Consider the following 23,132-nt stretch of genomic DNA (forward strand, 5'->3'; position numbering starts at 1 on the left):
ATGTATTGAAAAACTTAATCAAAATATCAGTCCTCTTCGATCAGAAACAACAACAGAACAAACGGATATTATCAGCAGACAGTAAACGAACTGCGCGCGCTTCGTACTTGTCAGTGTCATTGTCGGTGTTGCCAGCTGGCAAAATTGGGCAGTGGGCATCCGCCGCTCTCGTTGTCGGTGATGCCAATATGCGCGCGCGTTTCCATATTAGATATTATGAGGGTACAATTTTTGACGTGTAAACATCTTTCCTTTTTGGACCACAGTATAGAGAGTGCATCCTGAGATTTAAAAATAAATTGAATTTTTTTAAATGTCTAAATTTTGAAATTGACGGGGACAAATGACTCTCGGACTGGGACACCGGGACACAGACCTCGAAACTGGGACATGTCCCTGTCAACGGGGACGTATGGCAGCCCTACTCTAGTGTTAACGCTGCCAGTCTGTAAAGACCGTGAACTATCTAGAAACGCCACTAGAGTCGGTCACCAGTGAGTGCTACTTGCATATCAGTCTGTCAAGACCGTGAACTGCAAACGTCTTAAGCATCTACATACATCTAGGCATCCATTATCGACTATCGACTCTTCAGGAGTTAATGCTTCTTCCTCTCGAGTAGCGATGGAGTGCAGACTTTGTCTCTGCTCTGCCCCAGCAGGGTCCTTCATCTCTATCCATGACGACCCTCATCCAACGCGTTTGGTGCAACGCATTTGGACCTGCTGTCAGCTGCGGGTCAGTCACGTTACCAAGTGTAAGCCATTGCTATTGTTAATTCGCTGCTCCTCGTAATCGCCAATACCTTTCACATTCGCAGGTTAGGAAAGGTGACCATCTGCCAGATTTGATATGCCTTTCTTGTGTCAACAATCTGGAATTGCTCGAAAGCTTTCGAAACTCTTGTTTTCTGAATGGCACAACGTCGAGGGTGGAATTAGACAAGTATTTGAAAGTCAAGCCGGAGGAGGTTTTGCTTGAAGATTTAATATGGGAAGATGAGTTGGGTGCTGATTGCCCACCCGACATTTCTAGTTCACCCGACGATGGTAAGGTAAGTAAATAGGTTTCTAGTGCTTTAGATCGATTCTAAACGAAATACTCAATTAATCGAAAATATAAATCCACATGTAAAATTACATGTAATCACACATGTTTAGTTGAATAACGTTCGGTTTATTTTTTAGACCCCAGGAAGAAAAATTACTTCGAGAGATAATGTGGCAGCAATAATAGACACCAATAGACACATTCTGGAGGAAGAATTACCATTTCGAAAAGCTTTAGATAAAGTGTGCTCTACAAATTCTGAATTGGACCATAAAACAGATTTCCAAGACAAATCGTTATCTCATAAAAACAATCTTTTGAAACAGAATACCTCGGATACTCGAAGAAAGCTGCATGATTGTAATATTTGTTCAAAAACATATACCACAAAACGATCTCTTAGAGCACATATGGGTATTCATGCTGAGGTAAAATCACACAAATGTGAAATTTGTTCAAAAACATTTACTATGAAACAAAATCTTAGTGCACATATGGGTATTCATACTGGGGTAAAGCCACACAAATGTGACATTTGTCCAAAATCTTTTAACAGGAAATATGAACTTAGTACACATATGGGTATTCATACTGGGGTAAAGCCACACAAATGTGACATTTGTTCAAAATCATTTACTACGAAAAATCATCTTAGTAGACATATGGGTATTCATGCTGAGGTAAAATCACACAAATGTGACATTTGTTCAAAATCTTTTTGCAGGAAAGATAACCTAAGTGATCACATGAGTGTTCATACTGGGGTACAGCCACACAAATGTTACATTTGTTTCAAATCATTCCATAGAAAATTTGAACTCAGTTCACATATGAGTGTTCATACTGGGGTAAAGCCATACAAATGTGACATTTGTCCAAAATCTTTTAACAGGAAATATGGACTTAGTACACATATGGGTTTTCATACTGGGGTAAGGCCATACAAATGTGACATTTGTTCAAAATCTTATATCGTGAGACAAAGTCTTGCTACACATATGTTTATTCATGCTGGGGGAAAGCCACACAAATGTGACTTTTGTCCAAAATCTTTTAACAGGAAATATGAACTTAGTACACATATGGGTATTCATGCTGGGCTAAAGCCACACAAATGTGACATTTGTTCAAAATCTTTTACCAGGAAACATTATCTTAGTACACATATGGTTATTCATACTGGGGTAAAGCCATACAAATGTGACATTTGTTCAAAATCTTTTACCAGGAAATATGATCTTAGTATACATATGGGTATTCATGCTGGGCTAAAGCCACACAAGAATTAAAATGATAAATAGTCAGAATAAAAATGATAAGTGGTCAGAATGTTGAAAAATGATAAATGGTCAGAATGTGAAAATTAATAAATAGTCAGAATGTCGAAAAATAGTAATTGGTCAAAATATTTAAAAATAACAAGTAGTCAGTCAGCATAAAATAAAACTTTGTAGACAATATTGCAATGGATTAAAAAATAATTTTAAATGTTCAAGTAGTTCTTCTATTAAAAAAATAATACGCTTTAATTACCAGTAAACCTTCAAATTTATCTTCTTCTTCTTCTTCATGTGCCATGTTCTCCTAGAACGTCAGCAACTAGATGTCCAATTCTTATTTTGTCCATTGCTGCTCGGAATAGTGCTCTGGTGCTGGCCTACGATTTTCCCCTGGATTATTAGGCGCAGGAGATCGTATTTTTCGTTCCGCATCACATGTCTGAAGTACTCCAATTTACGCTTTTTCACACTTTTGAGCACTTCGACATATTTTCCCATTAGGGTAAGCACCTCGGCATTGGTACGACGCGCCATCCATGAGATTCTCAGCATCCTTCTGTATGTCCACATCTCAAATGCCTCTAGTAGCACTTCGACATGTTTTCCCATTAGGGCAAGCACCTCGGCACCCAAGATATATAAAACCATCCACTCTCTCCACCACGCTGTTATTGATCTGCAAATGAGAGCTGACCGTATTATGCGCCGACTTGCTAAATATCATCCATTTAGTATTTTTTGTATTCAGCTTCAACCCCGCCCTAGAACTATGCACAACAACTGCGTCCAGTGTTGCCTGTGAGTCGTTGAAGTTCGTGGTCAGTAGTACTGTATCAACCGCGTACCGAATGTAATCAATTACTGTGCCATTTATTGTAATTCCGGAATCTATCTCTTCCAAGGCTTCAGCAATAATATTTTTTGAATATAAATTAAACAGTAGCGGTGTTATCACACATCCTTGCCAAACTCGTTTCATTATTTTTACGCTCTGTTGTATCACGTTTGAGGCGTACTACGACTGTTGTATCACGTTTGACGCGTACTACAGCCGTCTGATTCCAGTAGAAATTACCAATCAGCCGAATATCTCTTTTGTCTAACCCTATCTGCGATAGTATTTCAATTAATTTATTACGTCGCACATTATCAAATGCCTTTTCGTAGTCTTTGAAACAGGCATATACATCGACGTTCATATCCAGACATCGCTGCGTTAGCACCGTTCTTAAAACCAAATGGAGTGTTACTCATTCTTTCCTGTCATTTAGTGTAGATCCTTGCATGTATAATTTTCAGAAATATCTTGAGAACATGGCTCATCAAACTGATTATTCTGTGATCACCGCATGATTTAGCCTTTGGATTTTTCGGTTTGATATATCACCTAATTTGGAAGATAAACTAATTGATCTGACTGTAAATCAAGAATTAAAAAAAATGTTTTGAAACCACAACCTCACTTGCAGGCTTTTGGATCAAATTAAAAGTAGAATTCCCATATATTTATGAAATTGCAGTGAAAACTCTTTTACCATTTGCATCAACTTACCTTTGTGAGACTGGTTTCTCAACCATGAGTATAATTAAAACAAAACATCGTAATAGTGTGGATATTTATGATCCATTGCGTGTGGTATTGTCTTCGATTAAACCACGACTGGATAAGTTATCTAAAAACAAACAAGCTCATATGTATGTCTCATTAGTTTTTTTTTTTTTTGATTATTTATCTTTGTGTTACATTTATACATATTGTACTTCTTTGAATTCAATAAAATAAATTTTATTACTTAGATTTTATTTTGTTTTTATTTGTTTACAAGTTTTCAACCATATAAATATATAACATTTTTACTTAAAAATATGATGCCGGTCTGTGAGAATTATTGATAAATATATACTGGTCCGCCAGCTGAAAAAGTTTGAGTAGCACTGATCTAGTATTATGGGTGTGACGAGTGATCACGTGTGACCGATCTAGAGCGACCGGTTGTCCTGTGACCGGTTCACATATGACTAGTACCGGTCAGACCTTGAGTTTCCCTACATTGGCGTTCAATTTTTATCGAAAATGCTCTCATATCCGATATGTATGAACGTGTCTGTATGTACGGCGTCCCCTTCCAACCTTCCCACATTGCGGGGTCTACGGCCGCAGTAGTTACGCCACTGACACAGATTAAAAATATAAACACCAAAAATACAGACCAGTAAAGTGGACTTTTCTTACCAACGTACAAATGTCTGGATTTTCGAGGAGAAAATGATAGTTGACAACCCCAATTTTGACACCGAACAATCTAGAAACGCCACTTGAGTCGGTCACCAGTGAGTGCTACTTGCATATCAGTCTGTCAAGACCGTGAACTGCAAACGTCTTAAGCATCTACATACATCTAGGCATCCATTATCGACTATCGACTCTTCAGGAGTTAATGCTTCTTCCTCTCGAGTAGCGATGGAGTGCAGACTTTGTCTCTGCTCTGCCCCAGCAGGGTCCTTCATCTCTATCCATGACGACCCTCATCCACCGCGTTTGGTGCAACGCATTTGGACCTGCTGTCAGCTGCGGGTCAGTCACGTTACCAAGTGTAAGCCATTGCTATTGTTAATTCGCTGCTCCTCGTAATCGCCAATACCTTTCACATTTGCAGGTTAGGAAAGGAGACCATCTGCCAGATACGATATGCCTTTCTTGTGTCAACAATCTGGAATTGCTCGAAAGCTTTCGAAACTCTTGTTTTCTGAATGGCACAACGTCGAGGGTGGAATTAGACAAGTATTTGAAAGTCAAGCCGGAGGAGGTTTTGCTGGAAGATTTAATATGGGAAGATGAGTTGGGTGCTAATTGCCCACCCGACATTTCTAGTTCACCCGACGATGGTGAGGTAAGTAAATAGGTTTCTAGTGCTTTAGATCGATTCTAAACGAAATACTCAATTAATCGAAAATATAAATCCACATGTAAAATTACATGTAATCACACATGTTTAGTTGAATAACGTTCGTTTTATTTTTTAGACCCCAGGAAGAAAAATTACTTCGAGAGATAATGTGGCAGCAATAATAGACACCAATAGACACATTCTGGAGGAAGAATTACCATTTCGAAAAGCTTTAGATAAAGTGTGCTCTACAAATTCTGAATTGGACCATAAAACAGATTTCCAAGACAAATCGTTTTCTCATAAAAACAATCTTTTGAAACAGAATACCTCGGATACTCGAAGAAAGCTGCATGATTGTAATATTTGTTCAAAAAAATATACCACAAAACGATCTCTTAGAGCACATATGGGTATTCATGCTGAGGTAAAATCACACAAATGTGAAATTTGTTCAAAAACATTTACTATGAAACAAAATCTTAGTGCACATATGGGTATTCATGCTGGGGTAAAGCCACACAAATGTGACATTTGTCCAAAATCTTTTAACAGGAAATATGAACTTATTACACATATGGGTATTCATACTGGGGTAAAGCCACACAAATGTGACATTTGTTCAAAATCATTTACTACGAAATATCATCTTAGTAGACATATGGGTATTCATGCTGAGGTAAAATCACACAAATGTGACATTTGTTCAAAATCTTATTGCAGGAAAGATAACCTAAGTGATCACATGGGTGTTCATACTGGGGTACAGCCACACAAATGTGACGTTTGTTTCAAATCATTCCCTTCAAAATCTAGACTCAGCATACACATGAATATTCATAGTGAGGTAAAGCCACACAAATGTGACATTTGTTTAAAATCATTCCATAGAAAATCTGAACTCCGTCTACATATGGGTGTTCATACTGGGGTAAGGCCATACAAATGTGACATTTGTTCAAAATCTTATATCGGGAGACAAAGTCTTGCTACACATATGGTTATTCATGCTGGGGTAAAAACACACAAATGTTACATTTGTTTCAAATCATTCCATAGAAAATTTGAACTCAGTTCACATATGGGTGTTCATGCTGGGGTAAAGCCATACAAATGTGACATTTGCCCAAAATCTTTTAACAGGAAATATGAACTTAGTACACATATGGGTTTTCATACTGGGGTAAAGCCACACAAATGTGACTTTTGTTCAAAATCATTTACTACGAAATGTCATCTTAGAAAACATATGGGTATTCATACTGGGGTAAAGCCACACAAATGTGACATTTGTTCAAAATCTTTTACCAGGAAATATGATCTTAGTACACATATGGTTATTCATACTGGGGTAAAGCCATACAAATGTGACATTTGTCCAAAATCTTTTAACAGGAAATATGAACTTAGTACACATATGGGTATTCATGCTGGGCTAAAGCCACACAAGAATAAAAATGATAAATAGTCAGAATAAAAATGATAAGTGGTCAGAAAAAGTAATAATTGGTCAGAATGTTGAAAAATGATAAATGGTCAGAATGTGAAAATTAATAAATAGTCAGAATGTCGAAAAATAGTAATTGGTCAAAATATTTAAAAATAACAAGTAGTCAGTCAGCATAAAATAAAACTTTGTAGACTATATTGCAATGGATTAAAAAATAATTTTAAATGTTCAAGTAGTTCTTCTATTAAAAAAACAATATGCTTTAATTACCAGTAAACCTTCAAATTTATCTTCTTCTTCATGTGCCATGTTCTCCTAGAACGTCAGCAACTAGATGTCCAATTCTTATTTTGTCCATTGCTGCTCGGAATAGTGCTCTGGTGCTGAGGCCGTGCCACTGCCAAGGATTCTTTAGCCATGATGTTTTCCGCCTGCCCCGACTTTGTTGGCCTACGATTTTCCCCTGGATTATTAGGCGCAGGAGATCGTATTTTTCGTTCCGCATTACATGTCTGAAGTACTCCAATTTACGCCTTTTCACACTTTTGAGCACTTCGACATGTTTTCCCATTAGGGCAAGCACCTCGGCATTGGTACGACGCGCCATCCATGAGATTCTCAGCATCCTTCTGTATGTCCACATCTCAAATGCCTCTAGTTTCTTGCGTGTGGCATCCGTCAGGGTCCATGCTTCTGTCCCATACAGAAGGATGCTGAAAACGTAGCATCGTAGAAGTCTTAGTCGGAGTGCTATACTGGAATCACGTGTGGTTAGGACTTTTTTCAATTTCAAGAATGTAGCTCTTGCTTGCTCCACTCTAACGCGAATTTCCTTTCACACGTTTCACCCAGATAGCACCCAAGATATATAAAACCATCCACTCTCTCCACCACGCTGTTATTGATCTGTAAATGAGAGCTGACCGTATTGTGCGCCGACTTGCTAAATATCATCCATTTGGTATTTTTTGTATTCAGCTTCAACCCCGCCCTAGAACTATGCACAACAACTGCGTCCAGTGTCGCCTGTAAGTCGTTGAAGTTCGTAGTCAGTAGTACTGTATCAACCGCGTACCGAATGTTATTAATTACTGTGCCATTTATTGTAATTCCGGAATATATCTCTTCCAAGGCTTCAGCAACAATATTTTTTTTTAATATATATTAGACAGTAGCGGTGATAGCACACATCCTTGCCGAACTCCCTTCATTATTTTTACGCTCTGTTGTATCACGTTTGACGCTTACTACGACCGTCTGATTCCAGTAGAAATTACCAATCAGCCGAATATCTCTTTTGTCTAACCCTATCTGCGATAGTATTTCAATTAATTTATTATGTCGCACATTATCAAATGCCTTTTCGTAGTCTTTGAAACAGGCATATACATCGACGTTCATATCCAGACATCGCTGCGTTAGCACCTGTATACTAAATAATGCTTCTCTTGTACCGATACCGTTTTTAAAACCAAATTGAGTGTTACCCATTCTTTCCTCGCATTTAGTGTAGATCCTTGCATGTATAATTTTCAGAAATATCTTGAGAACATGGCTCATCAAACTGATTATTCTGTGATCACCGCATGATTTAGCCTTTGGTTTTTTCGGTATCGTCACGAAAAAAGATTTTAACCAGTCTGATGGTATGATACCTGTTCTATAGATAGCGTTGAATAAAACCAATAAAACAGAGACTGCTCTTTCATCAGTCAATAACTAGAGCATTTCTATTTGTACTCCATCCGGTCCAGCAGCTTTTCCGTTCTTTGCCTGTTTAATTGTATACAAGATTTCGCTTTTTGTAATGTCCAGCCCACCATCAACTTGGACGATCAGAGCTGATTCTCTATTATCATTGAATAAGGTTTCCACGTATGATTTTCATTCTGCAAGCCTTTCTTCAATATTTAGTAGTTTGCCGGTTTGATCTGTAAGTGAACTAATATATTTATTTTTGTATATTCCTGCTGCTTGTTTAACCTTCTTATGCATATTAAACGTATCATGTTTTGCTTCGAATTCCTCTATCTCACTACATTCGCTGGCTAGCCATTTCTCCTTAGCTCGCCGCATCAGACGACGGATGGATCTTTGCACTTCCACGTATTTCTGCGTATTTATATTTTTATATGTGCGTCGAAGATCCATTAGTTGTAGTATTTCTTCTGTCATCCACGGCTTAATCTTGGTTTTTTTCTGAAGCTGTTAGCCTCTGCTGTGTAGTTGTGTTGATTATATCTTTAACGGGAATCCACGTAGATTCAATATCCATACTTCTTGATGTTGAAACATTGCTCAATTTATCGTTAAGTTCATACTGTATCAAACTTCTGATTCTTTCGTCATGCAGTTTTTCCATTTCGATACCAGACGCTTTATTTTTTCTTGTGCAACTTTTAAGTTTGAATTTGACTTTTGCTACTAAGACGCTATGATCTGTGAATACGTCCGCTCCTGGGTATCTCCAGCAGTGTGGTCTAGTGGTGAATGTTGAATTATTTCGTACTTGATGTTACGAGTTCGATTCCCCGCTAAGTCTCGTTGTTGGCCAGACCTAGATTTGTCTAGGTCGATCGTTTCTTATCAGAATTTGCCAATTTTTCTGATTTTCATTGAAACGATTCCTGTAAAATTGGCGTTTCCTTCCCAATTTTCTGTTGCGAACCTTTAGTTATTGTTATATCTTTCGCCATATTGCTCACCATAGATGTCTCTGTGGTTGTTTATCGAATATAAAATTCGTATTGTTATATGAAAGTTATTCATCGCTATTTATCGTATTAATACGATGTTTGTAATATATGTATACTGACCATAGATGTTAGATATTTAGATTTACATGTATCTATGTAATAATTATGTGGACCAGGAAGGCGCATTTGGGGTTTACCTGTTAAGCCTTCCTGGTATATTTGTATATATGTATGTAAAATAAAAATAAATAAATCTCTTAACACTTTATATTTCTAAAGCGTTTGTTTATGGTGATATAATCAATCTGATTGCTTACATCTCTGTCAGCATTTGAGATCCATGTATATAGTTTCCTTGGATGTATTTTGCTACTAAGCTTTGCTTGTCGTTATTAAATCTATCGCGTTACAGAAACATTTAAGTATATGAATGTTTTACATATGAATGTTTTCATTTCATATACTTACTTATGTACTGAATAGCCGATTTAGAATAAAACAATAATTCAGATGTTCAATGAAAATGTTTGTATTGAAATGAATTACAGGGTATTGAATATTTTGGTATCAGTACGGTGACAAACTAATTCCAATTATATGTACATATGTAACATGGACAAATCAGTGACTAAAATAATTTATTTCATTAACATTTCGTTCACCGTCTACTGAAATAAAAAAGTTTCTAGTATCATACATTAAAGAAATCCTTTTCGTTATTAAATCTATCGCGTTATGGACAGATCTAAGAAACATTATGAATAATCATCTTTAATATGGACGGTATCTAAAAGTTAATTCGTCATTTTATTATGAACTTGTTACATCTCATCTACATAAATAAATCGTCGGTAACATTATTTGTTTATCTTTGTTACATTGTATAACATTTTCTATATGTCATCTATATATTACAATATATATTCAAGAATATGTTTATGTATAATGTGTTGAGAACATAATAAATCATTGTATTTACTGTGCATAAAAGGTTTTTTTTTAATTTTGTCATACAATTATAATATAGTAGCCACTATTGTCAACGATATTCTTACAGGTATTTTTTTATATATTTGAACCGCTCCGTAAGATACATTTCATGTTGTAGTTATATTACAATAAAGTGTCGTATAAACTATAAAGAACTGCAATGTGTAATCTGTAAAAAAAATGTGAACGAAACATATAGCTTATATGTAAATAAACATTCTTAAAATAATAATGAAAATCAGTTTAAAATAATTATTTTATATTTTTATCATAAAACATTATACACATATAAATATATATATATTTTTTTTAGTGTACATTTCATCTTATACTAATAACACTCGACGATTTGAAGTACTTCGCATTAAATTGAAATAGTTCAAACCAAGCAAGTGGAAACATTTCCAATTTTAGATATTAAGTTACGAACAAGTCGATCATATACATATATGAAGAATAAAATCAAATCTTTTAATAATCAAACTTTGTTGGTGTGGTCTTTGCCAACCAATTCTGTATCAGCAGAACCATCATATACAATAATTTTTAATGGTAGACCATTAAATTTTCCCAACATATATAATTTAATTCCATACTTCGCCTTTTCCCCTTTCATGTATTGATGAATGAGAAGAGAAAATAAAAAATTGTATTAGTGGCTTTATTTTACCCATGCTAGTGTCATCTTCTTCATTACTATTAAAATGCAAAGCCCTCTGAATAAAAAAAAATTACCACGAGGCATAAATTGGGGAAATGTGGTGATTCGTTCAATTTGGGGCTTGTTCGGATCAACGGATCTTGTACCGCAATAAAATAAAATTGAATATGAAAAACGCAGAAAATCCTAATACAAATACATCTAATTATTTCGAGAATTTAAAGCACGAGTTTTCTCTTTTTTTTTTTTAAATACACAAAAGCGTATCATCAATCTTGATACCTTTGCTAGGTATGAAAAAAAAAACATTCGTATATATCTTCCATAGAAATGCAAAGTATCGATTGAAAATCATTTTGAATTTTTACGATAATACTCGAAATTTCAAATATCTGGATCTGGCAGGTTTTGAAGCCCAGAATTACCCGGCCGGCTCGAATCGAGTCCAGAAACCCTAATGATGCCATCTTTCTTTTTATGTTTTCTCGAGTAATTGTAACATAATTTCATTGAATATTTTGGCATTTACGAAAAATATCAATCGACCTCTTTACATGGAAGCTCGTTAACTATTGAGAGTAAGCATCCTTTTTTTGTGTGCATCCCTCAACAGGGTGACAAGCTTAGAGCGGCAGGCCCTATCTATGGGTTTTACCCCCAGTATGAATACCCATGTGAAAATTGAGGTCTTGTTTTCTACAGTATGTTTTTGAACAAATGTCACATTTGTGTGGCTTTACCCTCGTATGAGAACTCACATGTGAATTGAGCTCTGATTTTCTAAGGTATGATTTTAAACAAATTTCACATTTGTATGGCTTGAGCCCAGTATGAATACCCATATGTGCACTAAGACTTTGTTTCGTGGTAAGTCTTTTTGAACAAATGTCACATTTGTGTCGCTTTGCCCTAGTATGAATATCCAAATGTGCACTGAGTTCACATTTTTTAAGGAATGATTTTGAGCAAAGGTCACACTTGTGTGGCTTTACCTTAGTATGAATAACCATATGTGCATTGAGTTTATATTTTCGAAGAAATGATTTTAAACAAATGTCACATTTGTGTGGCTTTACCCCCGTATGAAAACCCACATGTGAATTGAGGTCTGATTTTCTAAGGTATGATTTTGAACAAATTTCACATTTGTATGGCTTTATCCCAGTATGAGTAGCCATATGTAAACTAAGATTATGTTTCGTAGTAAATGTTTTTGAACAAATGTTACATTTGTGTGGCTTTATCCCAGTATGAACACCCATATGTAAATCGAGTTTACATTTTCTATGAAATGATTTTAAACAAATGTCACATTTGTGTGGCTTTACATCACTATGAATATCCATGTGTATGCCGAGTCTATATTTTGAAGGGAATGATTTGAAACAAACGACACATTTGTGTAGATTTACCCCACTATGAACCCTCATGTGTACATTTAGATTATCTTTCCTGATAAAAGATTTTGAACAAATGTCACATTTGTATGGCTTTACCCCAATATGAATATTCATGTGTTCACTTAGTTTATCTTTTCTGTTAAAAGATTTTGAACAAATGTCACAATAATGCAGCTTTCTTTGAGTATCCGAGGTTTTTTGTGTCACACTATTGATTTTATGATCCAATTCAGAATTTGCAGAGCACATCTTGTCTGAAGGTTTTCGAAATGGCAATTCTTCCGCTAGAATATGTCTATTGGTATCTATTATTGTTGCCACATTATCTCTCGAAGTAATTTTTCTTCCAGGGGTCTAAAAATTAAACCGAACGTTATTCAATTGTACATGTGTATTCATATAGTGTGATTAGATGTCATTTTACATGTGAATTTATATTTTCGACTAACTGAATGTTTCGCTTAGAATCGATCTAAAGCACTAGAAACCTATTTACTTACCTCGCCATCGTCGGGTGAACTAGAAATGTTGGGTGGCAAATCAGCACCCAACTCATCTTCCCATATTAAATCTTCCAGCAAAACTTCCTCCGGCTTGACTAATTCCACCCTCGACGTTGTGTCATTCCGAAAACAAGCGTTTCGGAAGCTGTCGAGCAATTCCAGATTGTTGACACAAGAAAGGCATATCAAATCTGGCAGATGGTCACCTTTCCTAACCTGCAAATGTGAAAGGTATTGGCGATTACGAGGAGTAGCGAATTATCAATAACAATGGTTCAAGTGCAACGTGACTGACCCGCAGCTGACAGCAGGTCCAAATGCGTTGCACCAAACGCAGTGGATGAGGGTCGTCGTGGATGGAGACGAAGGACCCTGCTGGAGCAGAGCAGAGACAAAGTCTGCACTCCATCGCTACTTCGGAGGAAGAAGCTGTAACTCCTGGAGAGTGGTAGTGGTAATTGGCACCGTTAACACTAGCGATATCTACACCGTTATTCTAGGTCCAGTAAATATTGTACGCATATTGTACAATATTCACTCTGCAGATTGTACGCATAAGTGAGTAATCTAGCGATATATACCTCGCCTTAGCACCTTGGTTTACGGCCAGTACCTGGGGTCTGCTATATATATATATTATATGGTTCGGTGATTACTGGTCACAAATTACTCGTCACAAAGTCACTAAAATCTCAATAACGGAACATCTGGCAGCCGAAAAGTCCATCATACTGTAGGCATATAGTACAACTGAAATGAACTCATCAGGTCACTGCGACACATATCCAGGAAAGTCATTATCGCATGGCACACGCTCGCCTCGTCAAAAGGTCGACACGTGTTTCTATACACTGTAAGAACAGGGGTCACCAGTGTAAGATCGCCAATTTAGTAGTCGGCGGTCATCAGTGTAAGACAGGTGAGGGGGTCACCAGTGTAAGACAGGGAAGGTATGTTGACCGTATCCCGGTCTAACGAAACACGTGTTGTGTAGTTTGAAAGAGGGTCGTTTATTTGCGTTCAATTGGTACAATGGTTATTGTATGTACGAAGAGGTTTCTTCGGAGATGTCATCTAGTTGAACTCTAGAGGCTCACTCTGCCGGTGGAGGTTGCTGCGTTGCTTTATAAACGTTTTGGGTTGAAGTGTTTCGTGTGCACATCTTTTGTTCTTGGTACTCGCGCTGCCCTAGTTATGCTGTGAGCGTGGTTTTATGGGTTCATACGCCTGGACGTAGTTCGTGGTTTTTATGGGTTCAGTGTGTTCTTCCTTTGTTTCCCAGACACGTGTATAGAAACACGTGTCGACCTTTTTACGAGGCGAGCGTGTGCCATGCGTTAATGACTTTCCTGGATATGTGTCGCAGTGACCTGATGAGATCATTTCAGTTGTACTATATGCCTAAAATACTAACGATAACTATCATAGTAACGAGATCTTGAGTGCCAAATATTGTGTATTCGCGATTTTCATGGCAAGAATTGTCTTTGTGACCACCCCAATGTGACGAATAGTCCAATTACCATATTATATGTATAAATTCGCTAACCAGTTCAATAAAAACAAATTAAACTTAAAATTAACAAATTTCAGCTTAACAAAAATGAGGTTATGGACACAAACGTATACAAACTTCAATTGACACCAACAAAAACCTAAATTATTTTTATGTACAAAGTTGTAAGACAGGGAAGGTATGTTGACCGTATCCCGGTCTAACGAAACACGTTGTAGGCACATATAGTTTGAAAGAGGATCGTTTATTTGCATTCAATTGGTACAATGGTTATTGTATGTACGAAGAGGTTTCTTCGGAGAAGTGATCTGTTTGAACTCTAGAGGCTCACTCTGCCGGTGGAGGTTGCTGCGTTGCTTTATAAACGTTTTGGGTTGAAGTGTGTCGTGTGCACATCTTTTGTTCTTGGTACTCGCGAGCGTGGTTTTATGGGTTCATACGCCTGGACGTAGTTCGTGGTTTTTATGGGTTCAGTGAGTTCTTCCTTTGTTTCCAAGACACGTGTATAGAAACACGTGTCGACCTTTTGACGAGGCGAGCGTGTGCCATGCGTTAATGACTTTCCTGGATATGTGTCGCAGTGACCTGATGAGATCATTTCAGTTGTACTATATGCCTACAAAGTATCTGTTTTAAGAGTTCAAATAAATTAATACAACTTTGTAATAATTATAATCGATCTGTAATTGCTGCGTAAGCTGTTTATGTTATTTTTTATATCTTCTTTCGTCGCGTTCGGCTTGATTTTCTTGCAGCTTCGTAATATGTAGAACATCTAAGTATTGTAACGCGACGTTTTCCCATCGTCCCATAGGGCAACACTCGCCCTTTATTTCGAGTGGCCACCCAGGGAAAAGCCTTATAGGCGCGCGCGCATGTGGAGCGCGCTCCCTCACCCGCGAACGCCCGTCGAAGAAAGATCTCTCCTGTGCACGTCTCCAGGGGGAGACGGGGCCCAGAGATCCATCACCATCAGTGCTGAAGAACCGCTGCGAGGTCGAGTGTAGCATCACTCCCTCCCCTGAGTTCCAGCACAACTTCCCCTGCATTCCTCACGCCGTTTCCGGAGAAACCTCAGCCGTGAGACGACGAGGAAGCTGTTATCAACGCAGTCAGGAACCTCCCCGACTATATACACATATATAACTATCCCAAGGTTAGTCCACGTTTCTACATAACTCGACTCTTGGAAGAATAACGACATATAACGCCCTCTGCATCAGACGCGCGTAAATCCGTTCATTACAAAATCAATTTGACCAATTTTTGCCTGCCCCCTGCCGGGAAAAGACGAACTTCGTAAATATTGTGCCGATCTTCAAATTAAGATCACCGCGAATTCAAAATGTGATATGGCGCACCGACATCTCAGCGCAAATTGATTTTGCGCTGAATTTTCGTTGCGCTGAGTTGTCTGCGTCAAAGGTCGGCGCTAAGTTGGTTTGCGCTAATTTGTTATGCCACCAATAAATACACATAAAAATATAATATTCCATATACAGTGAGCACCACATGGTAATATAAGAAAACAAAAAGGTAAAATTACAGAAACATATTAAAAATTAAAAAGAAAGACAATGAATGACAATGAAGGTGAAGAAACAAATCAACCACAGATTAGCTTCTTCATCTTAGCCCTACTGAAAATGATATCGCTGAAAATCTTGAGTTTTCAGCTTAAATTAAAGATTTTGCTGAAAGAAAGATTCGAAAAATTAACTTCTGAAATATATATTTTTTAATCAATTAATGTATTAATTATTTCATTAATTCATTATTTAATTAATTCATTATTCAATTAAGACATTTATTGATTAATTTATTAATTAGTTTATTTATTTATTAAATTATTTATTTTTAACTCCGCAAAGTGGGGTTGGGGAAACGTGTTAACCACTTAACTGCCGGTCCCATGTCCGGAAAAGGAGTAGGGCAAACCTATTTTCGATATTTTTTTCTAGGGGCGCCTAGAGGAAAATTGCCCGAGGGCGCCATAGGGTGTAAGGGCGGCACTGACTACACCACTGGCTATACCCAAGAGCTATGTAAATCGACCTTGTACATCTTGTTGGCATATTTTTCACTCGGTACTTGGAATATATTGTCTTTCATTTTAATAATTTTGTTCTCTTTTGAATACTTAACTTTTTCAACCTCAGTCTGAAAATAAAGATTGCATACATTTGTTCTTCCATATGAATATTCTATATAAATATTTATCTACATCATTTGTCTCCATATCAGTATATGTTGAATCAGCGAGGGAAATGGCATTATATGATTTGAATCTCTGTAAAACTATGTCTTTGACAATTCTGATTGTTACCTTGGCATTATTATTCCACGTGTACTATATTTGTACATATGCTTTCATCAAAATTTCGACACCACCGGTGCACGGGTAATTTTTTAACACCGTATGGTAAAGGTTAAACCAGAGGATATACATATGTACAGTAAAGAAGAGCATCGCAACCTTTTCACGTATCTCGCTCGCACGCGTTAGACCTATATGTTGCTATACGCTTCTACGTTGCCGCGGCACTCAGGTCACGATGCTCTGCAGTAAAGAGTAAAAGAGAAAATGTTGATGTTTAAAGATGTACTTTTAAAGATGTTCGGTGATTATCTCGCAAACATCTCGATCACGGAACATCTGACACCTAAAAACTTCATCAATCATCAAAACTCAAGTGCCAAATATTCCTGTGACTTGCGCGAGATCTTTTTTTGCTGAATAAAGGTCTGTTCATACCTATCCAGCATGACCCGTATCCTGCAGGTGTCCTGCAAGTGCAGATAGTATTCTTTGGTACGTTATATGGACGTATTCATACTCCATTCGCGCATGCGCATTTACGCATTCATGCGCGTCCATATAGAATGTACTAAAGAATACTGTCCGTACTTGCAGGATACTTGCAGGATTCGGGTCGTGCTGGATAGGTATGAACAGACCTTAATCCGTTTACCCAGTGCCGGCCTTACACCCAATGGCTAGTCACCGGACCCAGAAGGTGCCGCGTATTGTTCAAAGGTGGTAAATGCATTGTTCAAGGTTTGCCGAACCTTTTTTACAAAGGATTTACAACAATGGAACAATGGATAGCACTGTGACTATCCTACCTCTACCAATGGCGCCCTCGGGCAATTTTTTCTAAACACCCTTTGATAAAAATTATAAAAACTGGATTACCATCCTCCTTGAGACCCTGCTACAGTTTCAGGCAGTGTCTGCAAAAACATAAAAACCCCAATGTTTGGATATAATTCTTATAAATTGTGCTGTTTTATAAAATTCAATACAATGAGTGAAAAGCTTTTAAATTGTATGCTAATTAAGTTCAATGCTAATAATATCAGATTTTGAATTAGCGGTGAGCTTAATTTGAAGATTGGCTTTTTCAAGTAGATTGTTTGAATAGAATTTGCCGACTACAAATTTAGGGCCTTTGGCGCTCTAATTTTACCACTTTTAACTATTATGAGAATTTCAATAATCTATGTCGAATGTCTCAAAAGCTATTAGTGATCTCCAATATTCTATACAAAGTGCCTCTGGGTGTATTAGCATTTTAGAAAAAAAAATTGGGTTTCACATTGAAGACTTCAACATTTCATTCATGTCTACAAATCAACTACATATAGACAAATCTCTAAAGTAGTAATGACTTTCGTATTAACCGAAATTTTAGCGTTAAATGCATTTCTCATGGACAGAAACATTAATGTCACTTAAAGTTTCGGTTCGGTGATTACTGGTCACAAATTAAGGTCTGTTCATACCTAGTCAGCACGTACCGACTTCAGCAGGTATCCGGCCGTACGAAAAGTATTCTTTGGTACATTTTGTATGGGTATATTCATACCAACCGTCACGTTTACGCCACGGCAGGCTTACAGCAGTACCCGACATTTCCTGTTCATACCTTACAGCAACATCCGTCAACGTATCGTATCCGTTTTTTTGGCCATCGTGGAAATATACACGCGAATTACGTGCCATGAGTCAGCCGCTTTGCTGTTTTGGACCAATTATCGTTAGTGACAGTTGACAGCTGTTCAATCTTTCGACATGGTTTTGGCGCAAATATTTAAAAAAAAATTAAATTTTTTACGGAAATATTTAAAAAAATTTTGTCCATCGTCTACAAGCTCCTTATACAGTGTAAACTCTCCTTCGGTTTTTCTATTTTTTAACATGGGATGCACATCAAAACGCCTCCGTGCTTTTTTATTGCTTTCTTGAGCTTCTTCTTCCAACAACAGCGCGATTATACATAATTTTTCGTTCGATAAACGTCGAAACATTTTTGCTGACTTGTATTCTGACGCGTAGCTACGAATGGACGTGTATGCATTGATATTGCAAGTACTCGACAATACGACGTAAGCAATATTGCGCCGTATCGTCATGGCTTCTAATGTATAAGTAAGCCGATTTTGCCTTGCACTCGGCCAAATTGCTGTAAACGTGACGTGACCGCGACGTGTAGGTAGATATGAATAGAAATGTAATAAAATGACATATTTGAAACGGAGACGTGCAGTGTTAAAGCCGTGCAGTGCTGTTAAGTATGAACAGACCTTTACTCGTCACAAAGTCACTAAAATCTCTATAACGGAACATCTGGCAGCCGAAAAGTCCATCATACTAACGATAACTATCATAGTAACGAGAACTTGAGTGCCAAATATTGTGTATTCGCGATTTTCATGGCAAAAATTGTCTTTGTGACCACCCCAATGTGACGAATAGTCCAATTACCAAAGTTTCATATGGCAACACTGTATGTTTGGCTTTACGTTGGTTAAACGTCAGATAGCCTGCAATAGCGTCTTTTACTAGTAAGTTGTATTTGTACTGAATTTTTAATGCATTGACGATCTAAATGTTGCTTTACCTAAATGATAATAGCCCACTTGGATTATGTTTTAATATCAGCGATTTCATGATTTTTTCCCGCATTAAAGCAAACTTACAAAATTTGATATTAGTAAATGTGTACTACATTAACTGTCATTACATTTTATTAGCTAACCAAAAACTATTATATAGTACAAATACACGTTTGGATTTATTTTATTTGGTTTGACTAGCCCGAAGAAGTAAATACTTACATAGTTTTATTTGTTACTTTTTCCACACGTATACACTCCTTTCGTTTTTTCCCATGAATTTTAATTTAAATTTTATTGAAAATTTGAAATATACATAATTTAATTTTCGTTGTATTTTATATGGCAGTGAAATATTTAATTTGAACTAATCCATTTTTACATACATTTATCATGGTGTAATAAAAGCGTTTAGAGGATTAACATTTTGACAATGTTGTTTTAGATCCAATCATAAGCTGAAGATGGCGCCTAGAAAATCTCGACGGCTGCAAATCGCCGATCATAAAAAAGGGCTCGATGAAGCTACCGTCAAAAGACGAACACAAAAAGCAATAGAAAACTTGGAAAAAGACAATTACATAGAGGATCCACAGCCAGAGTTGATGGTTCAACATAACTGCGGTAGTAATGAAGATTCCGTCGGCAACAAAAGGGGCAGAAGAAAAAGAGGGAACACACTGCAACGATTGAAATTAGCTGAATATTTCAAAACTCGCTTCACCAAAACATTCTCACAATTAGTGGAAGAAGACCGTTTGAAAAATCCCGACGGGCCTAATTATGTGACTGCACAAGCGCCCAAGCCTACGTAAGTTCATATTTATTTACGGAATAAATGCTCTATATTGACTATTTCCCAATAATAAACGTATTTTACTATCTTTTCAGACATCCTCCTAAAACGTTATGCGTCGTTTGCGGTTTCCCATCCAAATATGTCTGTACGACGTGCAGCGCTCGATATTGTTCCATTAATTGTAAAGATATACATGTAGATACCCGTTGTTTGAAATGGGTGGTTTAATAACTACGCTCCAAACATAAATCAATATAATTGTGGGGTAAAATGTATTACATTAATATATTCAATACCTTGACATTTAATGTACAATGATAAATCCATTTAAAATTTATAAACAATGTAAATTATTTTGACTATATTACCACTAAGATAATAAATTTTATTATTTTGTAATTACATTTATCAAGTCTATAATTTTTAAGTGTGACAATTTTAGTTTATCTTTTAATTTATTCCAGGAAGGCTTAACTGTTTGCCTGCGGTCGTCTTCTATGGAAGCTTTGGGCGACAAGTCTGTAGCGCGGCTGTCTTTCATAGAATTTCTGAACTTTGCACGGGATTTTGAGCCTTATATGCGCCTATTTCAACTGTTTTAAGGTTCAAAATTGGTTGAATATATTACTGAGAGTTGAATGCCATCTATTCAATTTGCTTAAAATGAATATATATCAGTCAAAAATTAGTTTTTTGTGGAACCATACTGAAACCTCGTCTATGTGACGTCACGTTTTCATACAATTATGAAGAATGATTATTTGACAATTAATCCAAAACTACGAGATATATTATGTATTTTATTGTTTAAAATAATACTTTATGTGTTAATTAACATATCTGGTTACTTGAGTAAATATTAAAATCTGTATTTAAGGTCGAAAACTCGATTGCCAAATTCGCGAAATAGGTGCCGCGGGTAAAGAGTTAAAAGGTAACCCCGTGCATTCCTGGCCAGAAATATTATACATTTGATACAAATATTATTAGTATTATACAAAGCAGGGAGCCGAACCGAAAACCGGAACAACCGCTATTTTTGCCCGAACGAAAACCGAAACCGAACCAATATTTTTTTGCGGTTCGGTAAAATTAATATGTACACTTTGGAATGATAGAATTAATGGACAAACATACATGAATGTGTATTAAAAGGGTTTGGTGCAAACGATCGACAAGCGCCAGACAGACTGAACCACAGATTAACTGGATGGCTGCTTTAAACGCAATTCTCGACTTCACGAATGATAGATTGCACATCAGATGACGAGTAACCTTTCGATGTGCACGGATGCAATTATTAAAATTGAGATGGATCTTTCTGGCGAGTTTAATAAGGCAAAATTCGAAACTAAAGTATCAGAAGCACAGAACGTATACAGGGTAGGTATGTCGGGACTTCGGGTAGATTTCGCTTAGTGTAAGTGCGAGCAGTGCGCACGCATAAGCAGTGCCCTCGGCCTCACCCAATAGCGCCCTCGGACAATTTTTTTCTAAGCGCCCCTAGTAAAAAAAAATGGGTTACCAAACTTCTTTTTCCGGGCTTGGGACAGTCAGAAAAGTGGTTAACAAGGTTTCCCAACCCCATTGAGGAGTTAAAAATAAATAAAATTATATTTCAGAAGTGAACTTTCCGAGCCATTATTTCGGCAAAATCTTTAAGTAAAACTGAAAAATCAAGATTTTCAGCGATCATTTTAAATAGACTGAGTTACCAAACTGGAAAGTCTATGTTGTGACGCCGTAGACCAGGGATAAGTTTTAATTAATAGAAGTTTCGTAAAACTACGTTCACCACTTGCTACAATAGGCAATGTCAACAAAATTCGTATAGCAACCCAAATGTTCGGATATAATTCTTGTAAATGTTGTTTTATGAAATTTAATACAATGGGTGGATTAATTTTACCTTTTATTTGAAAGATAGGTTTTTTAACTAATAAGTTCATCTCAAAGTTCATTACTAATGATATCAGATTTTGAATTCGTGGTGAGCTCAATTTGAAGATCGGCACAATATTTACGAAGTTCATTTCTTTCTCTTTAGATTGTTTACAAAATACAAAAAACCCCACGTCACAAATGTTAAGAATTAAGAGAGGATTAAAAAACTCGACCTCTAACTATTTCAACTATTTCGCAGGACAAATGATTAACTCGTTTTGTGTCTCAGCTTCAATATATCGCTGGAAGATTCTAACTACTGATCACGTGCAATTATATTCCTTAAAAAAATAAAATGTACCCGAAAATTAGTGCACTGACAAAATGTTCACGCAACAAAATGTACCCGCGACAAAATGTCCACGGAAATAATGTTCAAGCGACAAAATGTTCAAAAACGGTCTCCGTGACGAGCCAGAATGTTAAATTACAGAAAACACAAATATCGGAAGGCAAAGATCGAAAATCGAAAGATCTTAAGTCGAAAGATAAAAAAAGGGTGCATGGTAAACGGTACATACTCACTTAATTTGCGCGAGCAGGATACAACAGGAACAAGAGGAACAGGCTTTTCCTCCCGTATTAATGTGCGCGCGCAGAATACGGGAGGAAAAGCCTGTTCCTCTTGTTCCTGTTGTATCCTGCTCGCGCAAATTAAGTGAGTATGTACCGTTTACCATGCACCCTTTTTTTCTTTTGATCTTTCGATTTTCGATATTTGCCTTCCGATATTTGTATTTTCTGTAATTTAACATTCTGGCTCGTCACGTAGACCCATATTGGATACGGCTAAGAACCCCTAACATTTAAACTAATTCAATGACATTTTAAAATGATATTCAAGAGTCACAATGACATTCGCTTAAAATATAATTGTTCAATTTAAATAAGAATATGTTGGTGCGGTTGAGAACACCTGTAATTTATACTAATTACAGGTCTTAATTATTATATGTAATTACTATACGATAAAAAGTACCATATACATCGATAAATATAATACAATAGCAAGGATTTTTGAACATTTTGTCGCTTGAACATTATTTCCGTGGACAT

At 36.7% G+C, this 23,132-nt stretch overlaps 4 protein-coding genes and 1 long non-coding RNA gene across 6 annotated transcripts; 3 read left to right on the plus strand and 2 right to left on the minus strand.

The window, feature by feature from the left end:
- Positions 1 to 401: 401 nt before the first annotated feature.
- LOC143920010 (uncharacterized) lies at positions 402 to 4,127 on the plus strand. Its single transcript, XM_077442674.1, has 3 exons — positions 402 to 738; positions 821 to 1,054; positions 1,188 to 4,127. The coding sequence occupies exons 1-3, from the start codon at positions 625 to 627 to the stop codon at positions 2,337 to 2,339; spliced, it is 1,500 nt and encodes a 499-aa protein (XP_077298800.1). The 5' UTR covers positions 402 to 624; the 3' UTR covers positions 2,340 to 4,127.
- Positions 2,426 to 4,792, minus strand: LOC143920012 (uncharacterized). Of its 2 annotated transcripts, none has more exons than XR_013261298.1 (3): positions 4,564 to 4,792; positions 3,883 to 4,003; positions 2,426 to 3,747 (listed from the first exon to the last, which is right to left on the minus strand). It is a non-coding gene; the product is annotated as an uncharacterized LOC143920012 (long non-coding RNA). The 2 variants fall into 2 exon arrangements; XR_013261299.1 differs by having other exon boundaries at positions 2,428 to 3,717.
- Positions 4,283 to 10,348, plus strand: LOC143920008 (uncharacterized). Its single transcript, XM_077442671.1, has 4 exons — positions 4,283 to 4,337; positions 4,512 to 4,905; positions 4,988 to 5,221; positions 5,355 to 10,348. Exons 2-4 carry the CDS (start codon positions 4,792 to 4,794, stop codon positions 6,684 to 6,686), a joined length of 1,680 nt encoding a protein of 559 aa, XP_077298797.1. The 5' UTR covers positions 4,283 to 4,337; positions 4,512 to 4,791; the 3' UTR covers positions 6,687 to 10,348.
- A 916-nt stretch (positions 10,349 to 11,264) lies between these two features.
- LOC143920011 (uncharacterized) lies at positions 11,265 to 13,670 on the minus strand. The gene is made up of 3 exons (XM_077442675.1): positions 13,214 to 13,670; positions 12,916 to 13,134; positions 11,265 to 12,769 (listed from the first exon to the last, which is right to left on the minus strand). Exons 1-3 carry the CDS (start codon positions 13,325 to 13,327, stop codon positions 11,654 to 11,656), a joined length of 1,449 nt encoding a protein of 482 aa, XP_077298801.1. The 5' UTR covers positions 13,328 to 13,670; the 3' UTR covers positions 11,265 to 11,653.
- A 5,546-nt stretch (positions 13,671 to 19,216) lies between these two features.
- On the plus strand, positions 19,217 to 20,812 carry LOC143920014 (zinc finger HIT domain-containing protein 1). Its single transcript, XM_077442676.1, has 3 exons — positions 19,217 to 19,282; positions 19,779 to 20,144; positions 20,225 to 20,812. The coding sequence occupies exons 2-3, from the start codon at positions 19,798 to 19,800 to the stop codon at positions 20,358 to 20,360; spliced, it is 483 nt and encodes a 160-aa protein (XP_077298802.1). The 5' UTR covers positions 19,217 to 19,282; positions 19,779 to 19,797; the 3' UTR covers positions 20,361 to 20,812.
- The last annotated feature ends 2,320 nt before the right edge of the window (positions 20,813 to 23,132 follow it).

Source organism: Arctopsyche grandis, chromosome 12, assembly GCF_051622035.1.
Source record: "Arctopsyche grandis isolate Sample6627 chromosome 12, ASM5162203v2, whole genome shotgun sequence".
NCBI lineage: Eukaryota > Metazoa > Arthropoda > Insecta > Trichoptera > Hydropsychidae > Arctopsyche > Arctopsyche grandis.

What these genes read in the sequence shown, in the direction of transcription:
- LOC143920010 (XM_077442674.1), top strand. Translation starts at nt 625, where the DNA reads ATGGAGTGCAGACTTTGTCTCTGCTCTGCCCCAGCAGGGTCCTTCATC. An exon ending in GGACCTGCTGTCAGCTGCGG is followed by an intron (nt 739 to 820) that starts GTCAGTCACGTT and finishes TCACATTCGCAG; the next exon opens with GTTAGGAAAGGTGACCATCT. An exon ending in GTTCACCCGACGATGGTAAG is followed by an intron (nt 1,055 to 1,187) that starts GTAAGTAAATAG and finishes TTTATTTTTTAG; the next exon opens with ACCCCAGGAAGAAAAATTAC.
- LOC143920008 (XM_077442671.1), top strand. Translation starts at nt 4,792, where the DNA reads ATGGAGTGCAGACTTTGTCTCTGCTCTGCCCCAGCAGGGTCCTTCATC. An exon ending in GGACCTGCTGTCAGCTGCGG is followed by an intron (nt 4,906 to 4,987) that starts GTCAGTCACGTT and finishes TCACATTTGCAG; the next exon opens with GTTAGGAAAGGAGACCATCT. An exon ending in GTTCACCCGACGATGGTGAG is followed by an intron (nt 5,222 to 5,354) that starts GTAAGTAAATAG and finishes TTTATTTTTTAG; the next exon opens with ACCCCAGGAAGAAAAATTAC.
- LOC143920011 (XM_077442675.1), bottom strand. Translation starts at nt 13,327, where the DNA reads ATGGAGTGCAGACTTTGTCTCTGCTCTGCTCCAGCAGGGTCCTTCGTC. An exon ending in GGACCTGCTGTCAGCTGCGG is followed by an intron (nt 13,135 to 13,213) that starts GTCAGTCACGTT and finishes TCACATTTGCAG; the next exon opens with GTTAGGAAAGGTGACCATCT. An exon ending in GTTCACCCGACGATGGCGAG is followed by an intron (nt 12,770 to 12,915) that starts GTAAGTAAATAG and finishes TTTAATTTTTAG; the next exon opens with ACCCCTGGAAGAAAAATTAC.
- LOC143920014 (XM_077442676.1), top strand. Translation starts at nt 19,798, where the DNA reads ATGGCGCCTAGAAAATCTCGACGGCTGCAAATCGCCGATCATAAAAAA. An exon ending in GCACAAGCGCCCAAGCCTAC is followed by an intron (nt 20,145 to 20,224) that starts GTAAGTTCATAT and finishes CTATCTTTTCAG; the next exon opens with ACATCCTCCTAAAACGTTAT.